General features: G+C 38.5%; 2 protein-coding genes across 5 annotated transcripts in view; one reads left to right on the top strand and one right to left on the bottom strand.

Annotated features, from left to right (window-relative positions):
* POLB (DNA polymerase beta) overlaps nucleotides 1-4,453 on the top strand; it is a 36,457-nt gene extending 32,004 nt beyond the window's left edge. Inside the window, exons 13-15 of one of the 4 annotated variants that reach the window (XR_011972643.1) lie at nucleotides 117-256; nucleotides 2,563-2,716; nucleotides 3,642-4,453. Coding sequence is in view for 2 of the 4 variants with exons in the window: in XM_072635061.1 (XP_072491162.1) it covers nucleotides 117-256; nucleotides 2,563-2,657 (235 nt within the window). In the remaining 2 variants the exon portion in view is untranslated. Of the gene's footprint in view, nucleotides 1-116; nucleotides 257-2,562; nucleotides 3,211-3,641 lie in introns of those variants that run through there. The other 3 variants (XR_011972644.1, XM_072635061.1, XM_072635062.1) reach the window with 3 other exon arrangements.
* DKK4 (dickkopf WNT signaling pathway inhibitor 4) lies at nucleotides 3,842-7,851 on the bottom strand. The gene is made up of 4 exons (XM_072635071.1): nucleotides 7,325-7,851; nucleotides 6,194-6,347; nucleotides 5,207-5,356; nucleotides 3,842-4,092 (listed from the first exon to the last, which is right to left on the bottom strand). Exons 1-4 carry the CDS (start codon nucleotides 7,433-7,435, stop codon nucleotides 3,842-3,844), a joined length of 666 nt encoding a protein of 221 aa, XP_072491172.1. The 5' UTR covers nucleotides 7,436-7,851.
* Between the last annotated feature and the right edge of the window lie 10,462 nt (nucleotides 7,852-18,313).

Below are 18,313 nucleotides of genomic sequence, written 5' to 3'. Positions count from 1 at the left end.
TATTTTTATTAGCAGCAGATTTTGGGGTGTTTTTTCCCATTAATAGTACCTTAAAAATCCTCCTATGTACCACATGAGATAAGAAAAAATTTTGTCCATTCTTTCCATATTTTTAGATTGATTCCCAAGGATCAGTATTACTGTGGTGTTCTTTACTTCACTGGCAGTGATATTTTCAATAAGAATATGAGGGCCCATGCCTTAGAAAAGGGCTTCACAATCAATGAGTATACAATCCGGCCCCTGGGAGTCACAGGTGAGTACTGTTCTTTTGTTGGCAGTGATAAATGGGCATTTGGAGCAAAGAAAGTCATTTACAGAGAGATTTTATTCTTAATAAGTTGGATCTTTTAGAAAACCTTCCAGCAAATGATGTGGTTAATTTTAGCAAGGCTCTGTATTACCATCTTTAGAGGCAGTGTTAAATACTCATCCCAGGAAATATTCCCATCCTCATCAAAGTATAATGCCTGTTAAGGTAACCTTTTAAAAGTGTATATTTTATTTTTCCTCCAATTACATGTAAAAACAATTTTAACATACACATTTTAAAATTTTGAGTTCCAAATTCTATCCCCTCCCCTCCCTGAGACAGTAAGCAATTCGATATAGTCATATATGTGCCATCATGCAAAACATTTCCATCTTAGTTATGTTGTGAAAGAAGATGTAGGGACCACTCCCCCAGCCCCCAAAAAACAACCAAAGTGAAAAATAGTATGCTTTGATCTGCATTTGTACTCCATCAGTTTTTTCTCTGGGTATGGATAGCATTTTTCATCATCCAAATCTTTTGGAATTGTCTTGGATCATTGTATTGCTAAGATTAGCTAAGTCATTCACGGTTGATCATCTTACAAAGTTGCTATTACTTTGTACAATGTTTTCCTAGTTCTGTTCACTTCACTTTGTGTCCATTCATGTAAGTTTTTCTGAAATCATCTTTTTCATCATTTCTTACAGTACAGTAGTATTCCATTACAATCGTAAACTGCAACTTGCTCAACCATTCCTCAGTTGATGCATTCCCTCAATTTCCAAATTCTTTGCCACCGCAAGTAAAGCTGCTATAAATATTTTTGTACAAAAAGGTCCTTTACCTTTTTTTTTTTATCTCTTTTGGGATACAGACCCAGTAGTGGTTTTGCTGGATCAAAGGGTGTGCACAGTTTTATAGCCCTTTGGGCACAGTTCCAAATGGCTCTCCAGAATGGTTGGATCACTTCACAATTCCACCAATGGTACATTAGTGTTTCAATTTTCCCACATCCCCTCCAGCATTTATCCTTTTCCTTTTCTTTCATAATAGCCCATCTGAAGAGTATGTGGTGGTATCTCAGAATTGTTTTAATTTGCATTTCTCTAATCAATAATGATTTAGAACTTTTTTTTAATGTGACTGCAGGTAGCTTTGATTTCTTCTTCTGCAAACTGCCTGTTCATATCCTCTGACTATTTATCAACTGGGGAACAACTTGTATTCTTATAAATTTGATTCAGTACTTTATATACTTGAGAAATGAGGCTTTTATCAGAGATACTTGCTGTAAAAATTCTTTTTCCAGTTTTCTGTTTTCTTTCTATATCTAGGCTGCGTTGGTTTTGTTCATGCAAAACCTTTTAAATTTAATATAATCAAAATTATCCATTTTATATCCCATGTAGCTCTCTGTCTCTTGGTCACAGATTCTTCCCTTTTCAAGATAACCTTTTTAACATTTGCAAATTAACTACTTTTTTCCTGTCAATTTAACAAGCAGTTATTAAGAGCCTAATCTGCAGAGTACTATGGATATAGAGTTAGAAACACAAAAATGAAAATAGTCCTCTTTTTCAGGAGTCCTCCAAGAGTCTATGTTCTGATAGGGTATTTGACAGACATAGATAAATAAATAGAAGGAAATCTGAAGAGAGAAAAAGCACTTAGAACTAGAAAATCAGGAAAGGTTTACTGTAGGAAGCTCTACCTGAGCTGAATCTTAAACTCAAAATTTTCAGAGGGATTGTGAGGAGGGAGTACATTTCAAGCAAGGGGATCAACCTGAACAATGTCCCGGAGGCAGGAGAGAAGTACTGAGTTTGGGCAACAGCAAGTAGGCCAATTTAACTTGGACATAGCATGTGTGAAAAGATATACTGTGAAATAAGTCTGAAACTTCAGGCTGGAGCCCGTATTGTGAAGGGCTTTTTATTTTAACCCAAAGGCAAATAGAATGCCACTGAAGATTAAATACGGGAGTGACACAGTCAGATCTTTGTCTTAGGAATTTGGCAGCTATGTATAGGATGGCCTAAGACCAGAGGCTGTTGCATTTTCCAGATAAAGAGGTGATGAGGGAAAATTCAACGAGGGTAGAGGCTGTGAGGGAAGATAAGAGGACAGCTGAGGGAGCTAATTCAGCAGGCATTTATTTATGTGTCAGGCATTGGGCACACAGATACAAAGAATGAAATAAATGCTACTTTCAAGTAGCTTACATTCTAACATGTCATGAAAGTGAGCCATAGGAATTAAACTCCAAATCTAAACTCTAGAAATCTTTTTCCTCCTCCATTTTACAGGAGTTGCTGGAGAACCCCTCCCAGTGGACAGTGAGAAAGACATCTTTGACTACATCCAGTGGAAATACCGAGAACCCAAGGACAGAAGCGAGTGATACCTTTGCCAACGCAAAGAACCACCAGCCAACAGTCTTTATGTCTTGAACTTTATTGTGTAAGGGTCCTTACTGTTTATGGATGATAGCTTCCTTTTCACTTTTAGCCTTGCAGTCATTAAAATATGCAGCACAATCAAGTGGTAGTATTCTTATTTTACTAGCAAATAGATCAATTTAAATATACACATTTTATTCATGTTTATTCTTTATTATGGGTTTAAGATAAATATCATGAAGAGAGAGAAGGAAAACTGGTTGATCTCTGCAAGAGATTTTACTCTGCCATTTTCTGCCCCACTTAAGAAGTGCTGTTTCCTAGATCCTACCTGTACTTCCGTCAGATACCTTCTGACTGAAGCTTCAGGAAATGATTATTCTTCTAGAAATTAGGGTGTGATTTTAAGTCCATTTCATTCTTTGTTGATCTCATATTTTATTCATAACTAATATTGTAATGTAAACAGCTATAATTTCCCTCGAAAAGAAACTGGCACCAGCAAACTGGCTTCTGAATTAAACTAGTTCATCTTTCTGTGTTTACAACTGTTAAGTTATGTCCTCTTCACTTTTTCTTGGCATTACCATTCAAGTGTTATGGATAAAAATCATAAGTACAGAGGCCAGGTTTTTTGAAGTGAAATGTATATTTTCAGTTCTAGCATTCCTTGGGAGTTATAATTCCCTAACAGAAATAAGTCATCTGCTTAGTAAAACTTTTTTTCTAATACTGTATTTAATTTAAACTGTCATATAGTTTCATCTATGCATGATGATATGGCATTCTTAATAAGTGAGAAATCAGTATCAAAACAGTGGATGTTTGGTTTTCCAATATTTGCGGGTATTATTTTCACTGTAAATCTGTAGAAATTAATTTTCTATTGCCTTTAGATCCCTTCCCTTTTTTTCCATGTCTGTCAAGAAACCACTTAATGGTTTGTTATTGAGTCACCAGGTTAAAACTACTTTTTTTGTTTTCAGGGACCTCAGTTTTCATGTACATTGAAGAAGACAGACAAAGAACCAGCTCCTTTTCCACCATGGTTTACAGTTAGTAGCTTCAAAGTATCAGATAGTCTAGCTTTAACTTACTTCAAGTGTCGCATGATCCTATTACAAGACTTGTCAATGTTAAAGGCTTTGAGTTTTGTATTTCCATAAGATTTTGAAGTATTTGGAAACTAGATTTTTTGGCAGACTCTTAAACGTGAATGTTTTCGAGGCCCAGTACTTTGACTTCGGCAAGACAGTCCAGGACCACAGTCACAACGCTGGAAAATTTCTGGAGCTTGAGCACCATCTTTATGGCCACGTCTAGAACAAACTTGCCCCTCCAGGAGGACTGGCTTACAAATTTTTGTCCAAAAATGACGAGCACAGCAAAGTCCAGGATTGCAGTCAAAAGTTCGTAGACAACTTTCACCTTCTTGCCCTGTAGAAAAATCAGGATAGATTTTTAGTAACACTACACTCATATCAGTAGATGGTGGTTATTGTTGTTGTTTAGCAGTTTTTCAGTCCAATCTGACTCTTCATGACCCCATTTGGGGTTTTCTTGACAAAGATACTAGAATGGTTTGCCATTTCCTTCTCCAGCTCATTTGACAGATGAGGAAACTGGGGTAAACAGAGTTAAGTGACTTGCCTGAGGCCAGACTTTGAACTCAGGAAAATGAGTCTTTCTGACTTCAGACTTCTATCTACTGTGCCACCTAGCTGCCCTGAAATTAATATTATCTATGTTTTATTGTATTTTTATCTATTTTATTAAACATTTCCCAATTACATTTTAATCTGATTACTCTTGGGAGTTTTGCAGGCCATAATTTTGACAATACTGCTTTAGGATATACATATGCACACGTGTGTGTGTGTCTGTGTGTGTGTGTGATGGCTGGTGAGATCCCTTCCCGCTCTCAGGTTATATGATGCTTTAAATTTTCATGAGATTGAGAGTTAGACTTTATATTAAGCTTTCATACCTAAAAATTGTCATGAAAGTAGCTTTAGTAATGTGGTTTTATGTTTACTATTTTAGAGAGAAAAATATTTCTATCAGTTTTCTCACAGATATTCTGATCATGGAGTTATCACAGAATTCTGTGTTAACAGTTTAGGAATTTCTATCTTAGTAATATGTATTATAAATTAAAACAGAATGAAACATCCAGAAAATTTCACTTAACTTTGTAAGGTTTTTCTACAAATACAATTCTTTTACTAATGCAACCTAAGGATCAAAGGCTGTTCTCATCAATCAATCAAAGGTTCTCATCAATGAATAATTTGTAATATTGTACTACACTGATTTTTGCTTTTCTTATTTCATGTTCCCTAACCCTTTAGCCCAAATTTGTTCTTTACCTCCCATCTCTCATAAGATGGAGCCTCCTGCTGTTCAGCAGAACTAGATTAGAGAGAAGGCAAAAAATGTTTTAGCAGTACTGCATTGAAGAAGACAGGTTTTGTTTCATCTAGTACCTTAACACCAGAAGCCTAGAGGGAAAAAGAAAATCATTTTACTGTGTTAATAGTATTGCCCTTACCTTTACTGCCTTGTGACTTGTCAGTGTTGGGCTTCTTTTTGGGTTTGCTTTCTTGAATTGGATGCTGAGTTGTCACTTTAGAATCCAAACCTTCTTGGTCATCATTTCTCTCCAGGATTGGGGTTGTCTCTTCGATGAGTGTACAAACATCTGAAGGACAGTCATTTCAAGGCTAGAATTATTATATATTTTGGAGGGCAGGCACACAAGTACATCATAATATGCTTTGGCAGCACCTGTATTTTCTATCTCTGTTATTTTAAACGCTTGTTGCATGTGTCAGGACTTAAAAAAACCCATGACTTCATCATTATTAGTACTCCTTCCAATGATCTAGAACATAAAAAATCCAGATAGTACTGAACTGCTTTGGCTTAAAAACTGATTGCCTGGTGGTTTGTTTTATATTTTATATAACTCAGGTAGTATGTAATGTTCTTGAGAATCAAGAATATTTGTTTTTAATCTTTGTTTCTCCAGTACATGGTAGGTGTTTTAATAAATGCCTTTTGAATTTACACACACCAGACTATCCAGTCCATGTTTTAAGCCTTTCCAGTTGGGTAAAGGACCTGCTTGTGGTCTTTTGGCATAACCTGCAAAAACTCAGGGTCACTTCTACATTGTGATGAAGACTAGAGGATGCCTTTAGTGGAAGATTTTTACATGTCCCAGAAAGTTAAAGTTGGTTTTATAATTAAGAGGGAAACATATGAAGTATGTATTGTGGGGGAAAGGAATAATTATATAGTATTCAATTTTGGATCATTACTTCTAAGCAACAAATTCTTGACACAAATACAACTGAGAATAACTCATTGAGAAATCTTTAAATTAAGGAAGTGTAAGTTAAAGTGAAAACTATAAGAAACCTAAAATTTTGAGAGGAGCCCTTGAAGTGTTCTTGTACATATCATATACATGTGCAGTGTCTTTTTTAAGGGCTGTATACAATTTAATGGACTGTGTGGGTTCATGACATCTTACCATTGACACAGAGAGTTCCTGAGCAACACATGCCATTACGCTGGCATCGTCTCCGTAACCCCCGGCACATTGTACAGAATGGCTTTTCATCTCTGGATTTGAGGCAGAATTTTTTGGCACCACAATCCCTGTCATTCAAGCACTGTGAAAAACCCTATGGAGTAAAAATATTTCCATTAAATACAAAGTACAGAGCAAGAAAACCCATCAGTATTTCAAATATCTCAAAGGAATTGGAGCAGAGATGTGAGAGATTATCCTGTAGTTCCCAAAGTAGGTGATGCTACCCCCTTGGGAGGTGCTGAAAAAATCCAAGGGGGTAATAGCTTTGGGTGCAATTGTACACTTACTCTGAGACTTCTTTCCTAGTTTGTAAGACTTCCAGGGGGGTGATAAATAATTTTTTAAAAGGGGGTGGTAGGCCAAATAAGTTTGGGAACTTCTGATTCAACCCTCCTCTCATTTTACAAATGAGGGAACTGAGACCTTGAGAAGCAAAGCCCAGGATAAAAACCAAATGCCTACATTTTAAAATTCACCCCAACAAGCATTTATTAAGCAATTACTATATACCAACTTCATTCCAAGAGTTCACATTTGGTTTCTTAAAATCATCAGATTTCATGCCATTAATCGTGTTTGTCTTTACTGTAGCAACTTCCACCATTCATGGAATTGCTATTTGCTCTTTGTGAACCTTCCTGAAAATTTAGTGTTTTGCTTTGTGGCTGTGCCTTCACATATAGTAAAGGATGCCAAGGAACAAAATGAATGCTGTTTTAAGGATAAAGAACATAATAAATTCATATTCAGTTGTTTTCTTTCCAAGAGCCTTAATATGCTTTAGGTTTATTATTGGAATGAGTCTCAGCATCTCATTGTTCAGTGACACAGATTATTAGCTTCACTTTATGTGTGGAAAAAGACACAAGTTTCACTGTGTATGTATAACAGAGAGGAGGCAACATTTTATTATTATTCCCACTGCTTATGCCAAAGTCCCTCTCCCACCCAGGTAAGAGATTGTTACTTAGAGATTTTAATGATTTCATTATAAAATCTGGAACTTCACCAATGAGACAAACAGCAAACCCAATTACAAGCATTCATCTCCAGCACAAATATTATTACCTTTTGAGGGTCTTGTACTTCAGCAGAACTCTTGATGGTATTAGAATCCAGAACCAAGGCTCCCAGGGGAGAGCACAAATAACTTAGTCCCAGCAAGAAAACTACCACCATTCTTCAGGTATCCAGATCCCAGTGTTTGCTATTCTTAGATTTGCTTGCAGATTTCACTCACTACCTGCCCCTCTGCACGTGTGCTCCTGCAAACTAGTAATTAGTTTTGCTAAGACGTTAAAATATAAAGTCTTGCAAAGCTTCTGCAGTAGAAGACAATTTGAAGGCTAAGTAACGTGTGTGAAATGTGATGAATGAAACCTGACCAATAGACTCCTTCCTGGAGTATTTATAGCCAGATGTGCCCATTTCATCCTGCCCCCAACATTTCCTTCCTTTTCAGCCCACACAGGCTTCAACAAATCCCTTCAAATCTGTTTGATCAATAGTTCAAAACAAGGACTCTATAGAGTGAGAGAGGAGGCAGGGCTGCAGCAGCCTCTTCTCCTCCTGGGGCTGAATCCCTCCTAATTATTGCATATCAAAGTGAGTTCAAAGGGCTCCAAGAAGAGCAGGATGTCTGTATCAAAGGCAAACTCTGATAATCACCTGCATTTCCTACCTTCAATAATCCTTTACAAAAAAAAAAAAAAGTCTTAAGATCTGTTTTCACAGCTAATTGTGCTCAAAGAAAGAATGAATCATATTGGCCTGTGTTCGAGAGAGGATGCCAAAAATTAACGAGTTACAAAATGTACTGAAAACCTTTAAACTGTGGCTCAAATAGTGAAAAAGGTAGAAAAACACCTTCTGATTAGCTCCAGCATCCAGATGTAAAAAATCCTACTAGCTTAAAAGCAGCAGCCAAAATAACACCTGTTGCAACTAAATATCAATTTGGAAAGAGGGTGCAATATTCCTTAAATGAAAAAAAATTGTTTGAAGTTAGGGTTAATTTAGAAAATGATGAGATTCATAAAAGAAAAACAATTTTGTTGATGTTACAGATGTTAGCCAAAAGTTCATTTTTTACTGAGTTACCACTTTTGAAAGAACTAGAAGAAAGCTATTGGTTCATTTTATGTCAACATAATTTATATCATATTCTCTCATATTGAATTAAATGGAAGCAGATTCCTTATGCTAGCTGATTTCTTAAGTATTATCCTGACCTATTTCCAAACTTCCTAATTAGAAATGATTTTGCTCCAGCTCCAGCTCGTTCCTATCAGATTATTTTGCAGTCAGTGTAGTTAAGAAGGCAGGTCAAATGTCTTAAGTACTTTAAGGCTATATTCTGAAGAGAGAACAATTGCTACTTTCCCTCTTAAGTTTCATTTTTTTTTCAGTCTAAATTTGTTCCAGTATTTCAGATGTGAGAGGTTTCTAAATTCAGTTCAGCTTTTGTCACATTTTCACTTATGACTTATAATGACTTAAAGTGTTTCCAAAATGTTTTCACAATATAGCAGTATATTAGAATTTAAATATTCCTTTACAAGTATGAGATCTCTCCATTTTGAAGTCCACCATAGATGATGACCAGTATAAAACTGGGTTACACAGGTTGGGTATGCATGTCTATTTCTCACTTCCCACAGCCTCACTGGATTATTTACTGCTTATATAGTGCAATGGTAGCTATTCATGCTAGCTAACACCACTCCCCCAACTGGAGAAAATGCATTTTGATAGGATAATAAGGATACAGTTGGAGTATGCTATATGGTTATTTTGATGCTGGTCAATCACTACAGAGAGTAACAGAGAAAGCCCCCAAGGCCTCCTCTCCCATTCATTCATTCAATATTTACTGATGACCTACTATGTGTAAGTTCTTGTGCTAAGCAATGAAAGGGCTTTAAACGTAAATAACAATGGCCCCTTTCTTCAAACAGGGAAAATAAAGAAGCTAAAGGGGGAGATGAGGGAGATGTAATATAGTACAAAGGACAGTGCGAAAAGTGCCTATTACAAATATAAGTGCTAGCTGCACTTTGGGTTGGGGAAAAAGGTAAGGCTTCATAGAGGCAGAAGCATTTGAGAAAAATCTTGAAGGATGGATATAAATTCAACAGGCATCGATGGGGGGAGATAATCTAGATATGGAAAGCATTTGCAAAGGCATGGAGGAAAGGAAGCACAGGCTTTTGCTAGAAAATAGCGGGTAGTCAGGTTTAATTGAAGTATAGAGGACATGAATAGTACAAGATAAGGTAGGTTTGTGAGGATTGTGAGGAGCCTCGAAAAGCAAAATAAAGGCTGTAGACAGGATCATAGATTTAGATCTTAAAAATCATCTAATCCAATGCTCTCCTTTTTATGGATGAAGAAAAGAGTGAAGTTATGGTCTAGAAGAGTTAAGTGGCTTGCTCAAAGTCATTTCTGATTAGTGGCAATGAGTAGAAACAGAAGATGCATCTCTAGGCTTCAATTTTCCCAAGTGAAAAATCAGTTTGGATTAGATACTTTCTAAAACTTCACTTCAGGTCTAACATCATTCTACAATTCTCCTTGAATTCTATCTCCTGATCTGGAGATAGTCTTGGGTTTCCAAAGACTAATCCAGCACTATATAAATTTCTACAGTTCTAAGGATACAAAAAAATACTGTGAAGGTCAAGTCAAAAGAAACTGGCAAATAATTAGATGGGCCTTTGGGGAAAAGCTGAACAAGTTGTGGCATGTAATATTTATGATGGAATACTATTGTACTATAAGAAATAATAATCAGGATCCGTTCAGAAAAACTTGTGAAGACTTATATGGATTTATGCAAGTGAAGCAAGGAGAACTAATAAACTCAGTGCGGATTGAAGCATACTTTTTAAAACTTTTTTTTGTTTTCTTTGTGTGTGTTCTCTTTTGCAACATAGCTAATAAGGAAATATGTTTTGTATGATTTCACATGTACGATACTTATTATATTGCTTGTGGTGGGGGCAGATGGAGGGGGAGAGTTTGGAACTCAAAATTTTAAAATGCATGTTAAAATTTTTTACATGTAATTATAAAATATTTAATGAAATAAAATATATTTAAAATAATTAGATGGGGTAAGGATATGGGATTAACCATGGGCTAGGTAGGAATGTTTTTATGACATTTTTGAAGCCTAGAAGATGAGTAGAATGATATCATTACCAGGGATATGATAAAGCCAGCTTAAACTTACAGGAGCCAGTTATTAAATTTCTAGTGTCAACATTTATACCTAGGAAATCAGGGCTTGATTTTTTTTGTTTTGTGAGAAAATGTTAATAATACAGATTAAACTTAAAAGTGTGTCATGGGTACTTTTTTTTAAAGCGGATTGTTAAATATTTACCCACACACCCCAGCATGTAACCCTTGTATCAGAAGCTCTCTACTGAGATGAAGAACCTGGGTATGATTTAGAAACAGATTCTCTGGCTCATTGCCACCTCCTAAGCAGAACATGGAAACTTCAGTATCAGTGCTCCTCTTTCAAGTACTTAGGTACTTGAAAGTACTCGCAAGGTCTTAAAATATAGGATGGTCTTATTCACATAGTAACGGACAAATAAAGGATTTCTATCCAAGTCCACAGACGACACCAGTGAGTTACCCTCCCCCAAAGACCGATGATGATGCTATAGCAGCACCATGGGTGGGGCCCCAGGAGGGGTGTTTGCTCTTCCACATCAGTTCTCCCCTTTTCTGTCTTACTCTTTTATTGGCAGTTCTCTGGTCCCTGCCCTTCAGAGCTCTCTTACCAGAGGATCTTGGGTCCTCTTACTGATGTTGCTATTCTTCCACTCTCACAGATGGTGCTCATTAGAAACTCTGTTTAGCTTTTAAAGTCCTTCAAACCTACCCTCAACCTACCTGTCCACTGTCATTGGATATTACTCCCAACTGCTTCCTCTGTAATCCAGTCAAGCTCTGATCCTCATATACAATACTCATCTTCCCATCTCCATGCCTTTGTATCAGCTGTTCCCCATGCCTGGGATGTACTCCTTCCCTACTCTGCTTCATGGAATCCCCCTTTCAAAACTCAGTTCAAGCACCATTTTCTACATGAAGCTAATCTTCTCAACTTCCTCCCAATGAACCTCAAATTTAACTCCTTTTTTATATTTTTACTGTTTGTGTGTATGAATGTGCATACCTGCATGCTATTCCTTACACATGCCACTCCATTTCCCTATTCTGCCTTTCATTCACTTGCCTAGAATGTTCTAGGCCCCATGCCTAGACTGTTCTCCCTCTTACTCTCAGCATCCTGGTTGACTTCAAGTCTCAGCTTAAATCTCACTTTCTCAAGTAGGCCTTTTATGGTCTCATTCAATTTAGTGTCCTCCTTCTGAGATTACCTCCAAATTACTCTATATATCTAAGATGCAAATAATTGTTTTCAAGTTGTCTCATTAAACTATAAGATCCTTGAGACTGGGGCCTATTTTTTGCCTGTGTTATTTTTTTTTTTTAACATATCTATCACTCAGTACATGAGACAAAGTAAGCACTCAATAAATATTTTGCATCAATCCATATATTTTGCTATGCTTCTCTGTATTCTTCTTACCTATCACTTCTTGTTCCCATCATCCCATCACAATCACAGGTCACAATGTGTTTAGCCATTCTCCAGTCAACAAGCATTTACTTTGATTCTAGTTCTTTGCTACTACAAAAAGTACTGCTTTAAATATTTTGGTGTCTATGACCTATGTTTACCATTATTTCTACCTTTGATCTCCTTGGAATATATGTCTAGCAGTGGGTTCTCTCAATCAAAGGATAGGACTATTTTACTCACTTTCTTAACCACAATGTCTATTCAGCTTATTAATTATCAAGGATTTGATCATTCCTACCTGACTGTTCTCCTGAATTTCATGATGTCTAGAAATTTATGCAAGATGAAATCAATTCTACAACTCATACCTCTCAGGTCATTTCTCACCCTGGCTACAGGAATTCTTCGTGACCCCATTCCTGAGACCTCCTCACTTTTTCCAGATTCTTTTTTTCTTTCTATTTATTTTTTTATTTGTTTATTTTTTATTTAACTTTTAACATTCATTTTCACAAAATTTTGGGTTCCAAATTTTCTCCCCTTTTGTCCCCTCCCCCCTCCCCCTCCAAAACACCAAGCATTCTAATTGCCCCTATCACCAATCTGCTCTTTCTTCTATCATCCCTCTCTGCCCTTGTCTCCATCTTCTCTTTTGTCCTCTAGGGCCAAATAACTTTCTATATCCCTTTACCTGTATTTCTTATTTCCTAGTGGCAAGAACAGTACTCGACAGTTGTTCCTAAAACTTTGAGTTACAACTTCTTTACCTCCCTCCCTCCCCACCCCTTCCCCTTGGAAGGCAAGCAATTCAATATAGGCCAAATCTGTGTAGTTTTGCAAGTGACTTCCATAATAGTTGTGTTGTATAAGACTATATTTCCCTCCATCCTATCCTGCCCCCCATTACTTCTATTCTCTCTTTTGATCCTGTCCCTCCCCATGAGTGTCAACCTCAAATTGCTCCCTCCTCCCCATGCCCTCCCTTCCATCATCCCCCCCACCTTGCTTATCCCCTTATCCCCCACTTTCCTGTATTGTAAGATAGGTTTTCATACCAAAATGAGTGTGCATTTTATTCCTTCCTTTAGTGGAATGTGGTGAGAGTAAACTTCATGTTTTTCTCTCACCTCTCCTCTTTATCCCTCCACTAATAAGTCTTTTGCTTGCCTCTTTTATGAGAGATAATTTGCCCCATTCCATTTCTCCCTTTGTCCTCCCAATATATTTCTCTCTCACTACTTGATTTCATTTTTTCAAGATATGATCCCATCCTCTTCAATTCACTCTGTGCACTCTGTCTCTATGTGTGTGTGTGTGCATGTGCATGTGTGTGTGTATAAACCCACCCAATACCCAGATATTGAATAGTTTCAAGAGTTACAAATATTGTCTTTCCATGTAGGAATGTAAACAGTTCAACTTTTATAAGGCCCTTATGACTTCTCTTTGCTGTTTATCTTTTCATGCTTCTCTTCATTCTTGTGTTTGAAAGTCAAATTTTCTTTTCAGCTCTGGTCTTTTCATCAAGAATGCTTGAAAGTCCTCTATTTCATTGAAAGACCAATTTTTCCCCTGAAATATTATACTCAGTTTTGCTGGGTAGGTGATTCTTGGTTTTAGTCCTAGTTCCTTTGACTTCTGGAATATCCTATCCCACACCCTTCGATCCCTTAATGTAGAAGCTGCTAGATCTTGTGTTATCCTGATTGTATTTCCACAATACTTGAATTGTTTCTTTCTAGCTGCTTGCAATATTTTCTCCTTGACCTGGGAACTCTGGAATTTGGTCACAATATTCCTAGGAGTTTCTCTTTTTGGATCTCTTCCAGGCGGTGATCTGTGGATTCCTTGAATACTTATTTTGCCCTCTGGTTCTAGAATCTCAGGGCAGTTTTCCTTGATAATTTCATGAAAAGATGATGTCTAGGCTCTTTTTTTGATCATGGCTTTCAGGTAGGCCCATAATTTTTAAATTGTCTCTCCTGGATCTATTTTCCAGGTCAGTTGTTTTTCCAATGAGATATTTCATATTATCTTCCATTTTTTTCATTCTTTTGGTTATGTTTTGTGATTTCTTGGTTTCTCATAAAGTCATTAGCCTCCATCTGTTCCATTCTAATTTTGAAAGAACTATTTTCTTCAGTGAGCTTTTGAATCTCCTTTTCCATTTGGCTAATTCTGCTTTTGAAAGCATTCTTCTCCTCATTGGCTTTTTGAACCTCTTTTGCCAGTTGAGTTAGCCTATTTTTCAAGGTGTTATTTTCTTCAGCATTTTTTTGGGTCTCCTTTAGCAGGGTGCTGACCTGCTGTTCATGCTTTGACTGCATGTCTCTCATTTTTCTTCCCAGCTTTTCCTCCACCTCTCTAACTTGATTTTCAAAATCCTTTTTGAGCTCTTCCATGGCCTGAGCCCATTGGGTGGGCTGGAATACAGAAGCCTTGACTTCTGTGTCTTTCCCTGATGGTAAGCATTGTTCTTCCTCATCAGAAAGGAAGGGAGAAAATACCTGTTCACCAAGAAAGTAACCTTCTATGGTCTTATTTTTTTTTCCCTTTTCTGGGCATTTTCCCAGCCAGTGACTTGACTTCTGAATATTCTCTTCACACCCACTTGGCCTCCAGATCTGCCCAGCCAGTGCTTGGGGTCTGAGATTCAAATGCTGCTTTCCAGCCTCAGGGCTTTGGGCAGGGGCGGGGCTGCTATACAGTGTGAGATTAAGTTCAGGTGCTCAGGTGGAGGCAGGGCTGCCACAAGGGGCTCAGTTCCCTCAGGGGGTTTATGCAGAGACCTTCAACAATGGATCCAAGCTCCTGCCTGCTTGGGGAGCCCCTGCCCACTGCCGCCTCTGCTGCTGCCTCCCGAGGGGGCATGAGTTATGGGGACACCCCACTCCCCTCTCAGCAAGATGAGAAGACCCTCTCACCAACCTTTGGGGCCCGTGGGTGGAGGGACCTGCACTGCTGCTGGAGATTCTGTCCCTGAAGCCTGCTCGGATCCGCTCTTCTCGGTGTCGTGCAGCCAAGGCAGGGCTGGGCTCGGCTCCGGGTCCAGGGCGCAACGGACTTTTCGCGTCAGGTTTTCAGGTCCCTCTGGAACAGAAATCTCCTCTGCTCTGTTGTTCTGTGGCTTCTGCTGCTCCAGAATTTGTTGGGAGTTCTTTTGCACAGATATTTTATGGGCTGTGGGTTCAGAGCTAGCATATGTGTGTCTTTCTACTCCACCATCTTGGCTCCGCCCCCCCAGATTCTTTTTTCTATATTTGCTTCCCCTGTTAGAATGTAAGCTCCTCAAGGAGTTTTTTGCCTTTCTTTGTATCTTCAGTATTTAGCAGTGTCTGGCACACAGGAGGCAATTAATAAATGTTTATTGACTCCAGCTCTGATTTACTGAGTATCTACTAGAGAAGCAAAAGTATCCACTTCTTTTATCTCTGGTGCTTTCCTGAAGAGGGTACAGTTTTGCTCTCCTGATCACTAAGAGTCATAAGGGTAGAACTAAGAAAGAATGGGCCTCCTCTGCTCAAAAATTGTGAATGGTTTTGTGTTGCCTAATGAGTCAAATTCAGACTCCTTTGCCTGATGTTGAAGATCCTCCTCAACCTTGTGCCAGCTGACCTTTCTAGCCTTATCTCATAGTATTCCCCTCCATGCATTCCATATTCCATGAAGTACTGACCCTAAATACATCCCACACTGGGCCTTTGGATTATAGGTTCCCTATATCTATAATGCTCTTCCCCAACCCATCACCACTTGTTGAAACCCTGCCTATCCTCAAATACCATCCCCTCTATGCAGCTTTTTCTGACTACTCCATTCCAAGCATTGTAAACTCCATGACAGTCAGGCTCTGTTTTATATAATTCTTATATCTCTCCAGAGCCTAACACAATGTTCTGCACATAGTAGGAATGGAGATAGGGAGCAGACCTATCGATGTCCTTGGTATAATGAACTCCCAGGTGAGGAAAAATCCTTTTAAGATATTTAATAAATGTTTAAGTTGAAATATGCAGGCATTCTGAACCACAAAGTACAACAGTCTCTCCATAGAGAAGTCAGAAGAAAAACATTTATTTAGACACTAGAAAGCCGGATCCATCATAGTAACCAAGAAGTCAATACACATTAGCACTGCAGGTAATAATGTTATCCCCAAGCCTTCACCTCCCCCAATCTCCTGCTGGGGCCTTCCCACAAGCAAACAGTTGCAAGACTAGCTGTGTCTGCCTGTGTTTTCTCTCCTCACCCAAACTGCTCTCACCAACTCTGTTCTACCCTTCCTGTTCCATCCACATGACTTAGGCTTCCATGTAATTTAAGCAGGTCACATGTGCCTATTAATGGGTGGGAAAGATCTTTGAATTAAGCAAAAATACATTAACAATACATCATAGAAGTCCTGAGTATGGCTTCATAGGTTGATTCCCCTGCCCCTTGCCTAAAGGCTCTCTTCTGGACCCACCTGGCTTCAGAGTGATTATCAATAGTAACTGTTGCTGTTTCCCTCCCAGCCTGAGGTCTTTCTTTTTTTTATCTCATTAAAGGGGCCATGCCCTGGCTACTTCTTAAACAGGCATTATCACACCCTAAGTGAGTACCTACACAGACCTTGGCCTCAAGGGGCCAAGGTCTCCCAGTGCATCCTGAGTCATCTCCAGTCATCCTGATGAATATCTGGTCACTGAATTCAGATGGCTCTGGAGGAGAAGTGAGACTGGTGACCTGCACAGCCCTCCCTCACTCAAAACAAAGTCAAGTGCAAGTCATGTCATTCTTTCTCTGATGGCATGGTCTTCTTCAGCAAAGAAGGACAAACACAACAACAACAAGTTGAAATAGGAATTAGAGAAGCAATCAGTCACTTTTTGATCCAAAGTATAGATCCCTTCTCTTCTCTAACCTGTCCCTCAAATTGACCTGGCTGAGTTAACTAGGTGACACAAGGGAAGGAACGTCAGGTCTGAAGCCAGGAAGACTCTTCCTGAGTTCAATTCCAGTCTCAGACACCTACTAGCTGTGTGACCCTGGGCAAGTCACTTAACTCTGTTTGCTTCAGTTCCCTCATCAGTAAAATGAGCTGGAGAAAGAAATGGCAAAACACTCCAGTATCTCTGCCAAGAAAACCCCAAATGAGATCACAAAGAGTCGGACATGACTGAAAAATGACTCAACAACAACAGAGTTATTTCATTTGAAAAATCATCTCCTAATAAGATAAAGTTATTTTGAAAAGAATTCATTCCACAAAGTCCTCCCTGGAAAACTCCTTTTGGAATAAGGAAACTATTTCTTCTGGAATGCTTTTTTCTGAACTCTGCCTAGTATGTCACCATTACTAATTAAAGAAACATCCCCCTCCACCCTTCCCTGCCCCCCACCCCTGTGCTTCTAGGAAGAAATTTTAATCTAGAATCTCAATTACTAGCGCATCAAGGGGGTGGGAGACAGTAAGAGCAAAGGACCTGGGCGGGGGGGAACCTATGAAAAGTTTTAAAATGTTCATTTCTACTTGAAAAGTATTTTCCTAGTAGATAGTTACAGGCTACTAAAGTTCACAGCTCCGACTCCAACGTGCACAGACAGCTCCCCACATTAGCAATAGCTTAAAGCTAAAAGAGTACAATGAGGCTGCCCTTAGAATGTAGCTCCCATTCACAAAAATACCCAGAGCTGGTAGAACGAAGGCAGAAACCCAATCCACACATCACCTGCCAAGGAGCTAGTATCTTGACTCCTCCTGGCACGGATTACATATTCAGGTTAGTATTTCAAATAGATCCCTTCAGATCTATTTAGCAAGGCCAAAAGAAAACTGAAACTGAGCAATCTTGATCATTGTTTAGAAGCAATGCGAGTTCCTGGAAACAAATGTGCTCCCCAGTTTCCCTTTTCCAAGGCTCAGGTTTCATTCCATTTCCTGGAGTCAGTCAGCCTGCCCACAGAGAAGAATTCCAGACTCATTTTGATTGCTGTACACCTGTAGCTTGCAGAATTACAGCTGCTATTACTTAAGTCAAAAAGCAAGATATCAAGACAGGTGATTTATAGTTCACATAGGAACAGAGATTTTAATTTTATTAGAGCTCCTGTGTCAAAACCAGCTTATTTGCAATAAGCTTTACTTTTCTCTAAAGAAAAAAAAAACATCAAAGAAACTAGAAAAAGTTACTCCCTAGCAGAATCTCACAGGAATTAATGAGTGAAGGTAAAAAGATGAAAAGGGATAGCATGTCATCTTATGGGAGGAGACAGAACATGGCTGCTTGGTTAGCTGAGGTCAGGAGGTATTTACAACAATGTGGAAAGCTAGAAGATTTCAGACTGCTCGTGGGGCACCATGTTTGTGGGCTTAAGGGAAGACAACAGCCAAAATGGACTGATGAACATAAAAGAAAAGAGGAATGATTGTTAGTGTGAGGTTTCAGACTGGTTAAGTAAGGTTTCAGATT

Source organism: Notamacropus eugenii, chromosome 1 (genome assembly GCF_028372415.1).
Source record: "Notamacropus eugenii isolate mMacEug1 chromosome 1, mMacEug1.pri_v2, whole genome shotgun sequence".
Classification (NCBI taxonomy): domain Eukaryota; kingdom Metazoa; phylum Chordata; class Mammalia; order Diprotodontia; family Macropodidae; genus Notamacropus; species Notamacropus eugenii.
Note: the sequence above shows the minus strand (reverse complement) of the source record. Positions and strands in the feature narration are given on the sequence as shown.

Excerpts from the sequence above, each read along its gene's own strand:
- DKK4 (XM_072635071.1), bottom strand. The coding sequence starts at position 7,435 with ATGGTGGTAGTTTTCTTGCTGGGACTAAGTTATTTGTGCTCTCCCCTG. Across the intron at positions 6,348-7,324 it reads AAGTACAAGACCCTCAAAAG|GGTTTTTCACAGTGCTTGAA; the intron begins GTAATAATATTT and ends TTTACTCCATAG. Across the intron at positions 4,093-5,206 it reads CAAGTCACAAGGCAGTAAAG|GGCAAGAAGGTGAAAGTTGT; the intron begins GTAAGGGCAATA and ends ATTTTTCTACAG.